Genomic DNA, 20548 nt, shown 5'->3' with positions numbered 1-20548 from the left:
TTTAGTTTTTTTTTCTCCTTGCAAATGACCTTTTTCATGCTGAACTTTTGCTGCACTAGTTGTTTGGGGATTGTATAGAGGTCTGTGTATAAGCTCCGGGGCAGTGGATGCCCTGAACAAAACACTATAAACCAATCACGCATCTACAGCCTTTGGCATCCAAATCCACCAATCAAAGCAAGACATTGGCTGAGAGAATAGTTCTGACCAATCAAAGCAGGATTTTTCTTTAGAGCCCAAATCAACCGAAATCATTTCAAGACTAACCAACCAATCAGATCATGGACACAAGAACTAGAACGGACAAGTAGAAAGTACAAACAGCCAGAGGGTCCAAAGCTGTAAGAAACAGGACAATAGATAGCCTCAAGAACTCTTGTGCATCAAGATCAAGATAACAAGGGCCAAAATCAACAGATCAGGGGCAGGATGTCTCTTAGGATTAGCTGCTGACCGATCATCCCTCTTTAATGATTAAAACAGAGGTTAAATAAAGGGTAACTAACAATGTCATAATTCTAGAGTTTACCTCTGTTCATTAGCATTGCCAGTGTTCCTCATCTGTCATGCATGCCTTTGCATTTGTAAGGTGAATGGAAGTTCTCAAAAAGAGCCGCTTTTAATGCTTGCCTCAGCCTCAGAAACTTAAATACTCTGTGTGCATGCCTGAGGTACAGGATTCTGAAATATTCCATTACCTCTGAATAATCATGAATGAGAAGCTGCGAGCTAAATATTGATATGCCTGCAGCATTCACAGTCCCCTCAGAGAGTGTGAGCGCATGCTATTCAGAGTTACACAGCCTCACATGCCAATACAGGCTTAGGAAAGTAAGTGAATGTAGCAAATAGATTTTTAAGCAAAGAATGTGCCTAAACATGTATACATGAAACACTTTTTATGAAAGACTTCATTTTGATTCATCTTATTGACTTAAATCTGTTTACCAAGAAGACTTACTCCGATCTGTTCACCCAGTTGTTCAGTTTACATCATCACACCTGTAGGTGATTACAAGTGATTTTCTTTTTGAGTGTTAGAATGAGTCACTAGCACATTGCTGCTGAAGTTGATACACATTACACATAACATCAAACCATTTAAATCCATTGTGTGTAAAGTCACAATTCAAATAAAGGGATGGTTCACCCCAAAATCACAATTCTGTCAGTTACACGCCCTCATGTCATTCAAAACCCAAAAGTCCTTTGTTCATCTTCAGAACACAAATTAAGATATTTTTGATGAAATCCGAGAGCTTTCTGATCCCCCATAGATGACAGGCCCAGAAAGGTAGTAAGGACATCGTTAAAATAGTCCATGTGACATCAGTGGTTCAACTGTAATGTTATGAAGCTATGAGAATTAAAATAAAGAAAATAAAAATAAAGACAGTATTCAACAATTTCTTCTCTTTTGGTTCTAAAGTATCATGACATTGTAGTAAACTTGCTGTCTATGGAGGGTTAGGAAGCTCTCAGATTTCATGAGATTTCTCAGAAATATCTCTACTTTTGTTGTGAAGATGAACAAAGGTTTTATGGGTTTGGAGGGTGAGTAATTGATTCTAGCACTTTCATTCTTGGGTGAACTATTGCTGAAACTTTTACCTCCAATTTAAATATGACTTTTGTTGGCCAGTCCTATGCTCTGAATCGTAATTAGATTTCCAACTCAACTTGGCGCAATCCTATAATCAATAGTTTGTAGTAAAATCGTGCAACACCTCTGTCTTTCAAAACATGTGCACAGTGTCAAAGCCAATCGTAGTCCAATTAACATGCTGGATGAAGAAAACAAATAGTTTCTATTCTGACATGCACATCTGATGGACATTTTCCGTGAGGCCACAGGAGAGGATGTGTGAATGGATCATGACGTTTCTGTTTATTATAAGTACATGCTGATGTGATGCCGTCTGCTGTAAATAGGCCTACTTGAGCTCGTTAAAATCATATTCTGCTTAATGTTTGTCATTAATCAGCTAAAAAATAAAACATTCTGAAAGTAATTCCCACAATATAATTTCTCTGTGGCGTTATTGTTATGGTTGGCCTGCCCTATTATTAGTAGGAATTAGAAAGATTAATAAAACTTTAATTATGATTTCCGGCCTTGGTGTGTCCCTTAACTGACATGACATTAATAGCCTACTATGTCTGGACTGCATACTATCCACCTTATTTTTAAGGTGGCCTTGTTTCAGACAGATTTGTTATAAATCTATTATTGGAATCACAGTAGTTTGCAGTTATCTACCTATGGTGGCTAATGAATTGGAAATCTTACTCACTCTTGCCAAAAAAAAAAAAAAAAAAAAAAACTTGTTGGTTTTAGGTGGTCGTCCAGGCTGGTTTTAGAGGGCTTTTGACCACTTCTTTATTCGAATATATATTTAATAATAATAATAATAATAATAAAAGACTTGTGCTTTTTCAGTATTTAATTTCAGTACTAAAATGTCTGGGAGACTTTTCTTTTTTTTAATGCTTAGACTGAAATCAAACTTTTAAAGTGCTTGTAAACATACTTAGCGGCGACTCCGACTGAGGTTCTCCAGTCAAGGATGTTTGACATCAGTATTTCACGGTCCTGGATGCTGACTAATGCATAACACACTGTGCTCGTTGGACTCATTGAACAGGCAGGGAAATTGTTCCAGACTGCAGCTCTTCAGTTCAATTAATTATTGATTGGCTCATCATCTGCATGCGCTGCTAAACGCCTCAGATCAAAGGCACTCGGTGTGTGTGCGTTCTAGGTTTCCGTCCTTCTGACAGCACGTCAAATGGAGGAAGACAGAGGTAATTTACCCGTCATTATTATGCATGAGTGCGCTCGTGAAAACAAAGATGTTTTTAATGTTATCTGAGGCCTAGTATCCATTCATACACTTGGGCACACAGTCATTTTCCATCCCAAACCGGCCGTTCAAAACTCCTCTCAGGCAGAACAGCTGAACACTGTAAACAACATTCGAGTTACTACAGCCCCGTTCGGACAGCACTGCTTCTCCTTTAGGAAGTTAGCCGAGGTAAAAGTGGGTTCAGAGTTAAACGTGTATATTTTATTGCCACAAAAGTAATATTTTTAAGAAAATAACTCCTTTTTGGTCAAAACAGTTTAAATGTAATCGTGTCAGATATTACGTCCGTAATTCCGCTCATGTATTTTCATCTTTCAATAAGTACTGGGAAGGTTTATGCATCACGAGTTGTTCTGGTTTGATCTGTTCAACATGTTTATATGGGGATGCATTTCCTGGAGGCTACTTTTTAAAGGCAAATGCTGCTAAAACGCCTTGTGTGTGTGTGTGTGTGTATATATATATATATATTTATACACACACACACACATATACACACCTTAGTAAAAAAAAAATACATTAAATTGCATACATCCCATAATAATATTGTAAATAATAATTTACTACTACCTGTTCCAATCAAATGAGTGCTTGAGTGTTTTCGTCACATCAACATTAAGACAACATCAGTCCATTGGTACAAACCAAGAGTTTATTAGGAAACATCAGTCAGAGCACATTCCCCCAGAAATCTCAGCGGTGGTAAATATCAGAGTGTGAAAACTGACCAGGACCTGCAAGTACATGCTTGACAACCCCCATACCTGAACATGCTTTTATTACTTTGGTTTTTAAAAAAAATTTCTGGAACAAAAACATTCACAGATTCTGTGGGTTCAGCAGAAGACTGAGAGACTGTGCTCTTAATGGATGAGAGGAGGAGGAGGAGGAGGGTACAGTGTGGGCCTGAGTCGAGTGCGTCTGCCCGTATAAACAAAACTAAGAGAGGAGAAACACAATCATGAGTGATTTACGAAGACTTCTTCTGCTTCTTCTTCTCCGCCTCCTCCTCTTTCTCCTTTTCTATTTCGGCAACCAGCGTCTCGATTTCTTTGGACTCCAGAATCTGTAAAAGAAAAGAGATGACGGGAATGTTCCAACACCATCAGGATGACAAGAATGTTGCGTCAAGATAGCTATAAATAGATGACTGTACAAAAATCATAAATCAAATGAATTACCTTTAGGGGCTGGTTTCTTCGGATCACAGCCAGCTCGATGTTCTTGCCCCCAGATTGCACAACCTGTGTATCACAGATCATATACAATTGCAAACATGTTACATCCTGTCAGCTTCATGATATGAGAGTGTGTTTTGAACGCATGTGACTATGGTAACATGGTGTTTACCTCTAGTAAGGCTTTGATGGCCAGTTTGATGGCGTCGTTATCACTTGCGATGGCTTCATCTGTGTAGTTTTTCTCCAAAAACTCCCTTACCGTCTTTGCACTGCGTCCGATAGCGTTTGCCTGAGGACACAGGTGAGGGTCAATATAGTCACAAAATGAGTTAAACCTGAATGTTATAGAAACAAACAGCTATCATTTTACCTTCCATGCGTGGTATGTTCCAGAGGGGTCCGTCTGATATAGACGTGGAGTCCCATCAAAGTCAAAACCAACGATCAGGGCTGAGATACCAAAGGGACGGCGTCCGTTGCTTTGAGTGTAGCGCTATTGCATGAGCGAAACACAATGAATACACAGAGCCAAAAATATCTAGAAGAATGAGTTACTGTAATGGAGAAAACTACTGCAAAGGTCAATTCTGTAAATGTATGATTTACCCTAGGGTTGGACCATTAATCAAAATTAAATAAACATAGCGGATTGTGGATTGAAAAATTGCAAATGTTGTCAGCAAAAGAGAAACTTCAAGGGTTTCCTTCAGTTTTCTGACAAAATAAAAGCTTGATAAAAATAATTAATATCCATAATTTATTGTAATTTTAAAGCTGTATTGTATAGTTTTTCCATTCAAATAATTTTTCTCAAATACATTTCCACTTTACAGTAAAATATTTTACTAAATAAATTTCAGATTTTGTTCAATATGTTATACAGTAATACGTAGTAATACAATAAAAATATAATAAGTATTGTTATTACTACAGTCAATGCATTATTGATTTATTACACATTTTGGGCCAAAATGTGTATGCATACAAACAAAGACACAGAGCAAAAGTTACTATTTAAAATAAATAACATTTTCAAATTGCTATTACATTTTTATAAAAAGAAAAAAAAATATGGCATTCAAAACCCATATGACTTTCCTTTTCTGCAGAACACAACAATATTTTGAAGAACACTGGGGTCCAAACACAGTCTTTCACTACTGTCGTCATTTCTCAATCTTTTTTTTGTGTTCCACACAACACATTTAGCCATACAGGTCTGGAAGCGCACAGGGTTGATTAAATGACACAGGTGACCGTTCGAGTGAGCAGCTGCTGTAATGGGCAGTGTGTGAGCTGGAGTGAGGGAGTCACCTGTTTGAGTGTGGCGATGTAGCGGGTGATGTACTCCACGGTCACGGGGTCCTCCACTGTCAGTCTGTGGCTCTGGCACTCTACTCTAGCTCGGTTTATGACAATCCTGGCATCTGCAGTCAGACCTGGACAAAAAAAGCACATTAACAAGTAAAAACATGCTCAGATCACCTATATGCATTGGGCTTTTAAACTACACCTATTCTGCCAAGTCAAAGTTTTTAATCAATTGTCAAGTGGCCCCAGCTGAAATAGTTATCAGAACTTACAGGGATCTTTTTCCATGAAAGAAAGGGAATGACTACTAAAAAACATTAGAATGACAGAACCATCCCTTCATGACATTGATCATAAACACAGCACAGGTGTAGAGAATTAATCTTACCTGCAAAGGCCATGCACACATGCTCATCTAGAGCACAGATCTTCCTGACTGTCCTCTCCTCCTGAAGCTTTGCCACAGACTTCTTCTCAACACCCAGGACAACAATATCCTTCCCCCTGATGCCAACCTTCAATCAATAAAAAGTTAGTTAAAACACGGATTTTTAGTATTTGAGTACTTTTAACGTTTACAGAAAAGAAATACAATTTAGCGCGAAAATGCAGTTTTTATATTCATGTTAGTTCATCCTGAACTATGGGCACATCGCCCTCTAGCGGATTTATCTTCCATCACACACACATACAGCCTGAATAATGAAACTACATGAATCATATGATTATAGTTTAAGCCCAGTTCAACATAATATCACAAATAAACTATTAAAATTACATTTACTTATGTAGGTATCTTTTGACAATCGTGGCGTTTAAAACCAACCCAGTAAAGTTACATGAAGTTTACCTGGACATGCAATTTCATTGATTAGTTAACCGGCAATATTATTAAACCACATGTTCTACCATTCATTAATTTTTAATAAAGTAGCGGTGTATTGGCACAGTATTTATAATTAATAGCATAAATGTGATCAAAACAAATCGGATCAAATAATATATCCAGCTTAACTTAAGGGTAGACCATGCTAACATTAGCCGCAACATGCAAGTCACGCTGAGCTGTAAGCATATCACTGAAAATCGCTGCAAATAAAGCCATCGGCCCAGCTGTTTCACAAAAATCTTAATCAATCCCAATATTTATTCCTGTATCCAGCGCTTGTTGGCTATAATCATCTGTTAGAGGTGGTGAATGTGTATTTGTGTAGCCATTAGCCACCGCGCTAAAGCTGCAGTTCAAATGTAAGTTAACAAATAAAACCACTCACAGCTGTGGAGCCCTTCTTTACTGCTTCCTGAGCATATTCCACCTGAAACAGGTGACCGTCGGGAGAAAAAACTGTTATAGCTCTGTCATATCTAGCTGCCATTTCTGCACACTAGATACAAACGCACGAATTTGGGTGAAATAGTTGCCTGTGACACAGGCGCTTTCGAATTTGATTTGCGCGTGCGCAGAAACAGCACGCATTGAATGCTGGGACTTGTAATTCTCAATGCACTAAACTCAAGCGACTTCCTTTAACAGCCTTCTGTTTTACTTTCCGTTTTGAAAAATAGTTTTTTTTTTTCAAGTAACCTTTTTATTGTATTATTATTTATTAATTCATTTAGAAGTCACAAACGACTTAAAATAGACTAAATAAATAAATTAAAGCAAATAGCCAACGATCAGCCTCATAATTACAACACACAGGTAGGGCATTTAAATTTATTGTATCAATAAACCTTACTTTGTGTTTGTTTGTTCGTTCGTTTGTGGGAAATGACTACTAAAAATTTTAAACTTTTAATAAAAAATACGTAGTATTGTACGTTTTTAATAAAAATACGTAGTATTGTAAGGGAATGGAAGTATATTTACTTTTTCAAATAAAATGACTAAATTGTTTGAAATTGTTCGAATATTTTTGAATTTATATTCCCTTCTGTTTTTTTTTTCTATGTGTGTGTGTGTGTGTGTGTAGTCAACATTCGAAAGTGGATCAAAACCTTTCATCAAAGTTGTCCTAAAACCTAAAACCAAAATGTGTTCTTGTCTTAGGACAATTTTGATTATCTTTTTTGATCCATTTCAAATGTTGACTACCGTGAGTGTGTGTGTGTGCACAGTAAACCTGCATAGAACAGTGCCCATTTAAACAAATACTAAAAACATTTGAGAAATCTGGTTATTTTTATTTATTTTATTTTTTCCAATTTTTATTATGCAAAAGGAGCCATGACCACTCCAGAGCTATTTAGCCACTTGATTTAACTGTTATATCACACGTCTTCTATAGTTTTGAACAAACAGAAGACAGCATGATGTCTTTGACAAATACAAGTACATACCGACACTTTCATGCTTCTACTTCAAAGGCCATTTTGGTGCCACCAAACCTCTCATCAATGCTTCATCAAGAGCACGGTAAACCTGCAGAGAACAGGCCACAAGTCTCCCGTACCTTATTAAAAATGTCCTTTTAATTAAATTCAACAAATAAGAATACATTAAACTAAATATGATGCATCTGGGAATAGAGGGGTTTGTGTTCCGAGACCATGGAGCAGTGTTCAAAGAGACAGAAATGCCCACCCACTAGTATTCCTAAGCTGCGTATTCCCTCAAACCATGCTAATGAGGACCTTCTGTAGTGCTCGCTAACGTTCACAACCTCAGCATTTCTTGCGGGAGTCACCTGTGTGGGACATAAGGGGTCTCTGAGCAAGTGTGACCTAGCTAATAACGTATAAGGTCTGTTCTGAAGGAAACCAGGTTGTGGGGGGGGTATAAACATATGGAAAAGTGCATTGGGGAGTGTCTGTTCAGAATGCTGTTTCTGATGTTTTCTGCATATTGTGTTACTGTCGAAATCTGCCCGTGTTTACACCTGCTGCTCAGCCTTTGATTTAAAATAAATGTTTTTTTATTATTATTTTTACAGATGTAATGCATTTTTTTTCAGGTGCTGAACAATTTCATTAGGTCAGTTGCAAAGGGAAACGTACCTTGCTAGCACACAACCCTGTTACAACTGCCTGACCTTGACCTCCGCTAGAGTAGCACTGAAGTGAAGTCTTTTCTCAGTCCGTTTTGTTCACCCACTGAGCTGGGATCATCATCATTAGCAATCAGCTTCATCGCTGGCTGTGTAATTAGCTGATTAATAAAAATGAACCTTCAAAATTCATTAATATCACACAATAATTAAACTTGATGTCCTGATTTAAAAATGCCCCAACTCAATCTTTTTTTTTTTTTTTTTTTTTTTTTTTTTGAATTGGCAGTGGTGAAATGTTCATAAAGATAACTGGCTCATAAGATTTAATATGCTGTAGGTAATCATGCCCCTCATGAGCACCCTCTGTTTGAATGTGTTATGAAATCTCTTGAGAAAACTATTTTTAAAGGTATAGTTCACCCAAAATGTTTTGACTTTCTTTGTCATAGATGGAAACATTTCTATAACAGAAAGCATGCTTTTCTGTGCGATGGACTTTCATTCTATGGAAGAGTACACTGTGAACATTCTTCAAAACATCATACAGGTTTTGAATCACATCAGAGTGAGCTGAAATTTTTTGGCTAAACTATCCCTTTAAGGGCTTATACCCTTTGTGTACAATTCCAGTCAGAAGTTTTTGAACAGTAAGGTTTTTTTATGTATTTAAAAAAGTATCTTCTGCTCACCAAACCTGCATTTATTTGTTTCAAAATAAAGCAAAAGCAGTAAAATTTCTAAATATTTTTTAATATTTAAAATAACTGTTTTCTTTTTGAATAGAATTTAACATTATTTAATATATATATTATCTAATGTTTAATACATTTAATTACTCCAGTCACATGATTTGCTGCTCATTATTATTATTATTATTATTATTATTATTATGTTGAAAAAAGTGTTGATTTTTTTTTCAGGATTCTTTGGTGAATAGAAAGTTCAAAAGAACAGCATTTATCTGAAATGGAAATATTTTGTAACATTATAAATAATAATAAATGTTTCTTGAGCATCAAATCAGCATATAATGATTTCTGAAGGATCATGTGACATTGAAGACTGGAGTAATGATGCTGAAAATTCAGCTTTGATCACAGGAATAAGTTACATTTTAAATTATATCAAAATAGAAACTAGTTATTAAAAAGAAAAAATACTTCAAAATATTAAATTAAATGAAATATATGCATTTAGCAGACGCTTTTATCCAAAGCGACTTACAGTGCATTCAGGCTATCAATTTTTACATATCATGTGCTCCCAGGGAATCAAACCCCCAACATTGCGCTTGACAGCGCAGTGCTCTACCAATTGAGCTACAGGAACACTGATTACTGATTAATATTATATAAAAATACACTGGTAGCGTCATAATTTTATACCTGAACCAGTCCTGGAATAACACTATGCATATGAGACACTGGAAACTGACAGTGACCAATCGAAGGGTTGTGGGTTCTAGTCTCGGGCCGGACGGAATTGTAGGTGGGGGGGAGTGCATGAACAGCTCTCTCTCCACCTTCAATACCATGACTTAGGTGCCCTTGAGCAAGGCATCGAACCCCCAACTGCTCCCCGGGCGCCGCAGCATAAATGGCTGCCCACTGCTCCAGGTGTGTGCTCACAGTGTGTGTGTGTGTTCACTGCTCTGTGTGTGTGCATTTCGGATGGGTTAAATGCAGAGCACAAATTCTGAGTATGGGTCACCATACTTGGCTGAATGTCACTTTACTTCACTGAATTTGTTTCTGTACTTCTGTGGGAGCTTTATCTGGGATGAAAAGTCATTTCTGATATTTCATCTTTAATCCTCAGAAGAAAACCCATCTGCCTTTCTCTCAGAACTAAATAATCTTCTCTCTGTTCAGGTTTTTTTCAAATGTGAATCAGTCGAAAGAACAATCTGGGAAATTGACTTTTTTTAATTACTGTAGTTTCACTGTAAACTATTTGTTCTAGGACAGTCTAATAAAACAACTGGATGCTTGAGGATATGAATCAGAACTAACAGCTCTCCTCCCTCGAGATGCTCTGATTGGCTAATACATTATTTCCTTCAGGATCTCCTTTGCGCAAAGGTTGCTTTTGCATGTCAATACCATCTATTTAAAGCTACACTATAGGTCTATACACATATTCTGGCCTAGCTCTACATACAGTATGACTTATTCAGGTTGAGAGTGATGCAGATTCATAATGTCACCTAAGACATGCAGTCTGAATCACTACATGGATGCTTAAAGTCAACTCAAATATACATAACTGACCCAACATGTTGCCACCTCAGACCCTGACCGACGTGTTATGCTGTTGTGTGTCTTTTCATTGCACCATCCCCTCATTTATTCACAAAACAGTCACAGACAAGTGTCTCAGCAGCTAATTCAAAACTCATTAGAAACACGAAATTGCAGAGCAGACTCCCAAAGGGATCCGGCTTTCTAATCAACGTTCCCTGCTGCAAAGCCCATCCAACGGGGCGGCTCATAACTAACGTTTCCACAGAGAAATTAAACCGAGGTGTCATTATGAAAGGAGACGCTCCTCTGATGATTTCATTATGACAGTACCATATGTTTGATTGTATACAGTAGATATTGAGAATGTTAAAGATGCATTTAGTCTTCGATAGGTTGTTTTATTCCTTTTGATTTTAAAGGAATGAAAACAATAATTAGCCAAATTATTAGTCAAATGTCATGTGCACCAACTACCACCTTTTTTTAAAGAAGGCAAGAACATCTTAATTTTTTATAAAGAGATTTTAGTATATAAGCAAGTTTAAAGGAAATATTTCAACCCCCATCCACAAAAAAAAAAAAAAAGAAAGAAAGGAAAATTTGCTGAAAATGTACCCCAAGATGTAGATTAATTTGTAGAAATTTTGCATTAGCCTGCATCACTTACCAAAGAATACTCTGCAGTGAATGGGTGCCATAAGAATGAGAGGTCAAGCAGCTGACAATTAAATCTCAATAATCTACACAAATCCAGTCCATCAATTAATGTTTTATGAAGTGAAAAGCTGCATGTTTAGATTTGTTTATTACAAACACACAGCATTTGACTTTACAAAATGTTGAACTGGAGTTGTGTGGATTATTGTGATGTTTTTATCAGCTGTTTAGACTCTCGTTCTGACGGCACCCATTCACTGCAAATGATCAATTGGTGAGCAAGTGACGTGATGCAAGATGATGAAAATGACCCATCACGTGTCTCTTTCAAAAGAGATCTCAACAATTTTCGAAACTCAGATTTGTCGATTGTCAATAAAAAGTTACATTTCAACACAAACTTAAACATTTCTCATAAAATTCTACCGGTGTGTGTTTTGTGTGTGTGTGTGTGTGTGTGTGTACAGTGATTACGCATCTCGCGAGCCCCCGGTGGCGCAGCGCGTGCATGGAGTCATCCCGCTGCTGTAGGCGGGGGCGAGCCCCTTTGCCCGTCTTATTAATGTGCTTTCCCGCTATTCAAATCTCCGGAACAGTACGAAAGTGTTTGTCGCTTGTGTTGTCCTGCGTTCGCAACTTAACCCGTTTGTGTTGACAGCTGCCGAAGTCCTTTGCGATGTCTCGTCGAAAGCAGGCGAAGCCCCGATCTTTGAAAGGTACGAAAGGCTTTTTTTTTATTATTTAACCACTTGCTTCCTTGTTGTCTTAAGTGAAATCCGACCGCGGGACAAACCTCTGCAGACTGTCATTATTCGCAGATCTTTCGGCTGAAAATCAATCTTTCGGCAAAAATCTAATCAGGAGACAAACTGTTTTGAGCAGACTTTTCGTTGCATTTTTGAGTAACGTAATGTTCTTTCATTGAGAGGGGTTTTCATCGTTCTTGTATGCGGTGCACATTAATACAGATTTATTTATTTAATAATTATTTATCATGGTAATCAATGTAACTTACCCTACTGTGATAGTTTCGGGCTTTAACAACAAAGTTGTCTCATTTGTCATAAAACTAAACGTGTGTGTAGTTTTAAATAGGCGGGGATTAAATATCTCAACAGTGATGGTAAAATCTGAATGAAGAAAACGGCTTAATAAACATACTTAATAATGAAATTGTAAACGTTCATAGATTTATGTGAGGATTAAATTTTGTAGGGAACGGAAAATATTTTTCAGCTCGGTATAAAAACAGTAGGTCAAAGCACAGTTCCAAGCATAACAGAAACCATGTGTGCGTACAGTAGCCTATGATTATTTTAAAGTTGCCTGAGTTTTTTATGTTTGCGGATAAAAGCGATTCAGTTTCTTGTCATCACGTCATGTGGATTATGTCATCTTGAAATCACAGAATACAGATGCTATATGGAGTAATAGCTTAATTAGTTTTCCCCATACAGATGGTTCACTTACCCACTTATTATAGAAAAGACACTATGAAACTTAGCAATGAAAGTATTTCAAACAGTACTTGTCTTCAGTGCAGCATTTATTTAAAGAGCAAACATGCACAGAGGGCTATTCCCCTGCTGGATGAAAAATAGATCAAAATGTTGATGTTTGTATACACTTTGCCCTTTGGCAGAGGGGTGCCATAGTGTACTGTTATATTCTGTCGCTATTATTGGTTAGCTGGTAAATATAGCACATTAAATCTGAATGGCTTTGTAACTACCAGTCACTCTTTCTTGCACACAATCTTTTCTCCCCAGGTCAAGACGGAGAGATAAATACAAAGGAAGATAGTACGATAGTGGGGAAGAAATGTTGCTCCTGGGAGAGGAGAAAAGAAAAGGATGAGGAGAGGGAAATAACTGAAAAAGAGAAGGATGAAGATGCTAAAGAGCACAAGTGTGCAACCCTACAGCAAGCAGAATCATTGACCCAACCGAGGCTGAAGTACTGCCATGATACAGGTACACACTCCCACTCTATCTTTCAATATTATCCTTCACTGTGATAAACTGTGAATATTGTGAATATATCCATCTCTTTCAGTATCTCTTGACAGACAGATTAAAAGGAATAACAACCTCTAGGGTGTTATATTCAGGGTTTAGTGTGTATGCATGTTAAAGTGACCTTTGAATTAGGTATATTTGCAATTCCCTATCTGCACACTTATAGAATGAATCATGCCTTTACAAGTGATTTTGGATTTATGAAATTCCAATTGCTTATTGTGTGAAGACATGTTTTTAATATGTTTTATCCTTTAAAGCATTTGCATTAATTCTTTGATTCAGCTTATAATTTTGTACCATGACTTGGGTTTGGGTTTTTCTCTTGTACATGTTCAGTGCTTTAAAGTAGCAGCACTCCATTTGTTCAAACTGTGAATCTGGTCCTCTCATACTGACAGCAATTTTAGTCACAGTGGGACTGCTCATTATGTGGCCACATACCGAGCTAATTACATCTAAAAAAGTGTGAAAAAGAGCATCCAATTCATATTTTTGGTGTTTAGTCTGCTCCTATGAGGCTGAATTGTATTTTAACCCACCTTCAGCAAGACCTCTAAAATAAAATAGTAGAATTCTTAACTATCACATGACAGTTTTAGTTCTAGTGTATAGTGTTTGGGAAGCTACACGGTGTCATTTATCATTTAACTGTCAAGTAGTTAACTAAACCCACATTTAATAAAAACATAGCAAGCAAACTACAGTACATTACAGTTCTATAAATGGTGATGTATACAGACTGTATACAGTATTTATATATCTGACAATAACTACAGATGTACTAAATTTAGAAGCACTGCTAAATTGTTTTCAGTTTGTTACTCCTCAACAGTGACGGAGTGCTCTCTCATTGTTTTTTTTTCAGAAGTTGTTAACATATTTTCCTCTCTTCTTTGCCCATAGCAAATCATAATGTGGAGAAAGATGAAGCATGTTGTTTGGCTTTGCCTTTTTTCCCTGGTCCTTCCTCCTCTGACCGTGAAGATGGTTGTGACCTTGGATTCAAGGGAGACACATATAAAGATCATCAGAGACTTGGTCAGTGTGGGAGGGCAAACATTCCTTTGTCTGGCAACCGTTCAGTACCTCTTGAAACATCCCAAAAAGATAACAGCAGTGAGACCTTCATTAACGGCAAACAGGGCTTGAGTATTCATTATGAACAGGGTAGTGTCATGTCCTCCCAACATCTCTCTCTATCAAATCACCCACCCAATAACCTGGAGGACATTGAGAAAAGACATCCTCCAAATTGTGCAGCACAAGATCAGTCAGCCCTCTCAATGGCAGAATGCCCCTGTGCCACAGCACACATGTCCAGTCCAGCCACTGCATATACTGAAGAGATGGCATTTAGGACAATGGCTCCTTCTGCAGAAAAGAGAAAGCATAATTTTGATTCAAACAGTTGTTTAGGAATCTCCAAAAAGCTCAAGGCTTTCAACAATTGTGTTCATTGTCACAACCACATGAACCCCAGAGCACATCCCCAGCCCCAAGACATAGAAGACAACATCCGCTCTAGTAATAAGATCCTGACTCTTCCACCTAAACTATCGGACCACCAAAAAGAGGCTAATGTGATGCTAGGCCACTCCGTTTTGCTTGAAGCCGCAATCACAGCAGCCGTTCAAACGGTCCTTCAGTGTAGCTTCTGTCCCACTTCTTTAAAAGACCTGAATGCCCTTCAAGAGCATGTTCGCCAATCACACAACTCGGCGTTAATTGAGAACAACGTCTTCTTCTGCTCGCAGTGCTTCCGAGGATTCCTGACAAAGGACACACTAGATAATCACGTGCAGCAGACCCACTGTCTCAAACTTGATCCAGATCCAGAAGAAACAGCAGAACGGAAATCTTTGATTTTCTGTCCATACTGCACTCATTTGCCTACGTTTAACAGTAAGCTAAAATTGATGCAGCATATCAAAAAATCTCACAAGAACATTAATTTGATGAACCTTAAAGACGGAAGGATGACAATGGGTACGACATCACCCCAGTCTATCAAGAGTCCAGCCAAAAAAACGGCATTACCTTCAACTGACTTGATCTGTGACCATTGTGGGGCCAAATACAACGATCTGGATCTGTTTCAAACTCACCTGAGTTCCCACCTGAAAAGTATGCCTCCAAAACTTAGATGTCCAGAGTGCTTCAAGGATTTCCCAAACCACGAGTCTTTCAAGGAACACACCGTTTCTCATTTCAGCAATACATCTACACTCTACATCTGTGGAAGCTGCAGTAAGACCTTCACCAGTGTCAAAGACTTACATGGACATCTACTCGAGATGCACACCATTGTGTTTTACCGCTGTTCCCTCTGCCAGAAGGTGTTCGGCTCCAAGATGTCTATTCAAGTTCACTTGGCCTCCGAGCACAGTAACAAGAGAACCACGTTCCACTGTACGTCCTGCGAATGGGACTTCAAGCAAGAGCAAGACTTGCACCTGCATGTCAAAGAGAAGCATCTTGACAAACAATGCAAGGTGTACTGTTGCATTTTCTGTGCAGAGTCCTTTACCACGGACATTGAGTTACAGTGTCACATCACAACACATAGTGATAAATGCAATCCCTGCGTATGTACCCAGACCAGATCTCCCCTCGAGGTGCCCTTACACGAGCAACTCTGTGCCAAGAGCCAGAGCGCTGAAGGTAACAACGTGACCCCTCCACCTGTCCCCGAACCAGTTGCCAAGGACAGTTCTGGAATGCTGCCAGTGAATAGTGAAATAAGAGACGGTAAGGTGGAATTGCTGTTTGTTCCTCCAACCAAAAGCAAAGGGAAGGCGAATCTGACCGATCCTATGTTTGCCTGTGAAATCTGCGGCGCTTCTTACACCATGCAGTCCTTGCTCGCCAACCACCAGCTGCGAGATCACCACATCCAACCCGGGGAGAGTGGCACTCTCAAGCGCAAAGTGGAGGCAATCCAAGGGAGCCACAAATGCAAAGACTGTTCCAAGACCTTCTTCACTGAGATGGCACTGTGGGAGCACGTCCAGACTCATCTAGGCCCCACCAAGCACTGCCAATGCCCCATCTGTGGAGAGCGCTTCCCTTCACTGCTAACTCTGACTGAACACAAGGTCACCCACAGCAGGAGCTTGGACACAGGCAACTGCCGCATCTGCAAGCTTCCGCTTCACAGTGAGGAGGACTTCCTGGAACACTGTCAGAGGCACCCAGACCTGCACAACTCGCTCACAGGCTTCCGCTGTGTCGTGTGCATGCAGACTGTCACCTCCACTCTTGAGCTGAAAATTCACGGCACTTTCCACATGCAGAAGGTTCAGGATGATGATCTGATCAACAGCTGCACGGATCCCTCCAGCCTTAATCCTGACCTTAAAATCTCCTCAAGCGTTGCACAGCAGGAAACTGTGACCATGAACGTCAATACATTCGAGCATAAATTCAGAGACAGTAAGACTTGCATTTCTGTAGTCAACTGTTGTTCAGCTACGGCTCTCATACCAGCGGAGAGAAGCAATAATAACACTCTCAGCCAAACCTCAACAGTTTGAGTCAACAGCAAACTGTATAAAAGACATCACTTGTAAATGACAATATATATATACTCTTTTGATTGCCTGTGATCTGGAGTATCTGCTTTCAGTCATGCATTATGTATGTATGCCTTAGATGTGTGAAGACATTAAGATGTTCGGGAGAGGCTTTTAAAAGTGGCTTCTTTTGTTTTGAGATGCTTGGCAAATGACTAATTCTCCCAAGTGCGAGGCTAATCTTCATTGGACACTTCTGAACTCAGATTTACTGCCATATTTGGATCATTTCCTCTATCTTTTGTTGCGTTTTTTAGATAAATCCTTGTGTTAAGAAACGGAACTGGATCTTGGTTGGATCTAGGCAGTAATGAGTTGCTGATGACTGAAACTGCAGATGCGCAGAGGGGCAGAAAAGAGGATGAGATGTGGGCAGTGGGACTTGATGTTCTGAGGGAAAGAGTCATTAGCAGTGTTTAATCAAATTGAAATCTAAGCAGGCCTCTTGGTAAACTTTATGGATTATATGTAGGGCTTTTGGACAATGACATCTGATAATCTCTAAACTATTATAATTTTATGGTAATTGTATTTTTTAGTATTATGTCTTTAGGAAAATATCTGCATCTCTGCCTTTTTGATATTTTTACTCAAAATTTAATTTTTGTGTCTTGTTAACTGTATCTATATATGATGTTCTGTTGCAGAAAATAAAATAGCTTTTATGTGAAATATGGTACGTGAAGTGGTACGTGTTTGTATTTTCAGTTCTCTATATATTTTAAAATGTTATGGTATGTTTAGATACTTTTAGGACTTTTTTTTGAGAGAGAGAGAGAGAGAGGTTGCCAATTTTTTACTTGATATTGTTAAGTATGGTATCAACTATCAAGGTTCAGTAATACATATGGGCAATAAAGATTAACCTTGGACAGGATAATAAAACTCAATAGCAGGATTTTACTTCCTTCATACTAAGGCATTTCCTTACTCTAGAGTGTTTGTGAATTTGCTGATCATTTTATAAGCAGTACAACTATCCATATGACTTGTTGATCTTTAAAAATACAACTAAACAGAAGCAGTGAATCACAATGTGATGTCTGTGCATATTCTTGAGAAGGGAAATTAGGTAATAGAGCCCTAAAGCTGGAAGCCACCAGGACAAAATGCTGCCTCATTTGGAAATACCCCTCAATCACCATGACAGCAGCTGGGCTTTGACCATAGACACAGGAAGGAAAAGAGACATCATTTTAGGCACGCCTGTGCTGTAAAAATGCATTTTCAGAAAAATGTATAAATATACCTAGGCCTGTTTCAAATCTGTAAATAGTTCATAAAAGAACATAGAAGTCTATATCAGAAAACTGACAGGGTTAATGAACTATCAACTCTATTCTGATTTTATACAAGCAGAATACAAATGCTGATTTATTATTTGTATGCTATAGAGACATAGCGATCATCCCAGAAAATGTTTGGGTTAAAACATGAACTTGGTTTTCCTTTTGTGTGCCCAGGCTTTAGGCCAAGATAAAGTCGGCTGTGAAAACATGATGCCGGGTAATGCCCAGACCATCTGTCAATAAGCGTCTCTCGAGTGGGTCGAGTGCAGAGGAGAAATGACTAAAAAGACAGTGCAGTTAGATTGAGTTTTGATTCCAAATATTTAAAGTTGCAGGGTTAAAGATGTAAATTAGGTGCAACACAGTGCCATAATGAAGTGCCAGTAGTGGAAATATACAGAATTTGTATCACTCTTAAAGGTAGAATAGTGAATATAAATTAAAGCATGATAAGTCCAGAACTGAAAATGAGCATATTGTGTATGAGAGGTATTACCTGTGCTTTATTAAAAAACACAGCCGACTAAGATCCTTTATGTTCTGGCTGTTAACAGACCAGTCTGACCTGCTGTCCAGGTGCACTCCCAAGAAACTGTAGGACTATGCCATGTCAACATCCTCCTGGGATGGAAACCAGGGTGAAAGCTTCCTCTACCTACTGATATTGTTTTTTCACATTGAGTCACTTATCATTTCTCTGCGCTCTCCTTTCTCTCACATATCCAACAATCACATATCCATCATTCGGGTACTTTCGCAAATGCCTATCCAATGTTGTATTTAAAATCTGTTGTATAAAATGAGTGAACAGGAAAGGAGCCAGGATGGCCTTCGTCTGGGGGATGGGATCCAAATAACTCCTCGCATGATCTGAAAAGGTCAGCCAGTCAAACAGGCGAGAAAAAAGCTCCGTTTTGGTTTTAGGCGTTGAAGTGTCAGGATTTGCCTGGTCAAATTCAGTTTTTTAATAAGTGATAGATTAGACATTTGAGAAACCATACGACTGCAAGGTGAAAGTGGGACAATACTCCCCCCTATTGGCTGACACTGGACTTTTTTTCATATTTTCTTTTAAATAACGTTGTCAAATACTGTTAACAGTATTGTGCACTAGTTATAATGCAATATTAGTTAATATGCATCTGTACTTGCACTCTAATACGTATATTATTGCATTCTTTAGTGTAAAGCATACTATGTGATGTCAAACTCACAATACAATATGCTTGACCGATTTGAATGTGATTTAAGGTCATATAAAATACTGTAGTATTATCAAAAACAGAGTATATAGACTTTTTCTGCATCTTAAGAGAGGGGGCGAATTAAAATTAATGAAAACGTTTATACAATTTCGCATGTTCACCTAATAACCAGTAGATGGAGCCGCGAGAATATTGCGTATAAACACGAATGTGTGCGAACCCAAAATGTCTTTTAGTAGGCCTATACATATTATTTTATATACTTGTATTTTACTACTATACATAATATTTTGTCAAGCTTCTGTTTAAATGCCTCAGTTGCAAAGTTAAATTAACAGTTTCCCTTTATCTCTCACACGAGCCTCAGGCTGAGGCCTTGTCATCACCTGAGATTGAAATGTAAGATGTTCCTACAGTCAGCTGTTTCCCGTTATGATGACCCATACTTCCCATAAAGACGTACCTGTTTCATGATATGTTCATTCACTCTAAAATACATGTGAAAGGAATAGCCTAGTCTATCGTGGGTAGCTGACAACTACTGCCACAGTAATTTTGACTGATTCCTTGAGCTATATGCCACTGATTTGGCAGCTCTTAAAGTGAAATGGTAGGTGATATATTTTACATGAGATGTTCATGGCACTGAAATGTTAACGTTTTGAAAGATGAATTCCTAGATGGAGAAAGGCAGGTAGGTCTGAGTGCCTTAAGAGCCTTCCTTCATGCATTAATAATTCACATTTCATGAAACATATCAAGAGCGATACAAAATAAATCAAGAGACAGAGAATTAGAGAGAACACAACGAAAGGAAATAGCAATGAAGAAAAACATTAAATCGCTTGGGATTTGTTATAGATTTGAAGAGAAATAGAGTGATCAATGTAATGTCTCAGTCTTAGACCAAAGTAAATAATTCAATGCCATTTCTACTGTACATAGAATAATTCACAGAGTAAGACCATTTTTTATCCATAGCCTAGCCTCATTTCATAGAAACAAGATATTGTTTCACAGTCTCACACATTGTTTGTGAAATATAGTGTTGTAGATTATGAAGAGTGATGTGCCATGTTAAATTTATAAACACACGTCTGCAGACTGTGGCAAGATAGTTGCTATTTACACATACAGTTGGTAAGTCACACTCTTAAAAAATAAAGGTTCTTTGGCATCAATGGTTACACAAAGAATCTTTACCATCCATGA

General features: G+C 38.2%; 2 protein-coding genes across 2 annotated transcripts; one reads left to right on the top strand and one right to left on the bottom strand.

The window, feature by feature from the left end:
* Nucleotides 1-3497: 3497 nt before the first annotated feature.
* On the bottom strand, nucleotides 3498-6855 carry LOC127984332 (proteasome subunit alpha type-7). The gene is made up of 7 exons (XM_052586922.1): nucleotides 6634-6855; nucleotides 5748-5874; nucleotides 5363-5487; nucleotides 4419-4541; nucleotides 4218-4337; nucleotides 4049-4111; nucleotides 3498-3933 (listed from the first exon to the last, which is right to left on the bottom strand). Exons 1-7 carry the CDS (start codon nucleotides 6733-6735, stop codon nucleotides 3838-3840), a joined length of 756 nt encoding a protein of 251 aa, XP_052442882.1. The 5' UTR covers nucleotides 6736-6855; the 3' UTR covers nucleotides 3498-3837.
* A 4862-nt stretch (nucleotides 6856-11717) lies between these two features.
* On the top strand, nucleotides 11718-17521 carry znf521 (zinc finger protein 521). The gene is made up of 3 exons (XM_052586921.1): nucleotides 11718-11965; nucleotides 13019-13222; nucleotides 14174-17521. Exons 1-3 carry the CDS (start codon nucleotides 11926-11928, stop codon nucleotides 16801-16803), a joined length of 2874 nt encoding a protein of 957 aa, XP_052442881.1. The 5' UTR covers nucleotides 11718-11925; the 3' UTR covers nucleotides 16804-17521.
* The last annotated feature ends 3027 nt before the right edge of the window (nucleotides 17522-20548 follow it).

This window comes from Carassius gibelio, chromosome B20 (genome assembly GCF_023724105.1).
Source record: "Carassius gibelio isolate Cgi1373 ecotype wild population from Czech Republic chromosome B20, carGib1.2-hapl.c, whole genome shotgun sequence".
NCBI lineage: Eukaryota > Metazoa > Chordata > Actinopteri > Cypriniformes > Cyprinidae > Carassius > Carassius gibelio.
The sequence above is the reverse complement of the archived record's forward strand: the minus strand, read 5'-3'. Positions and strand labels throughout refer to the sequence as shown.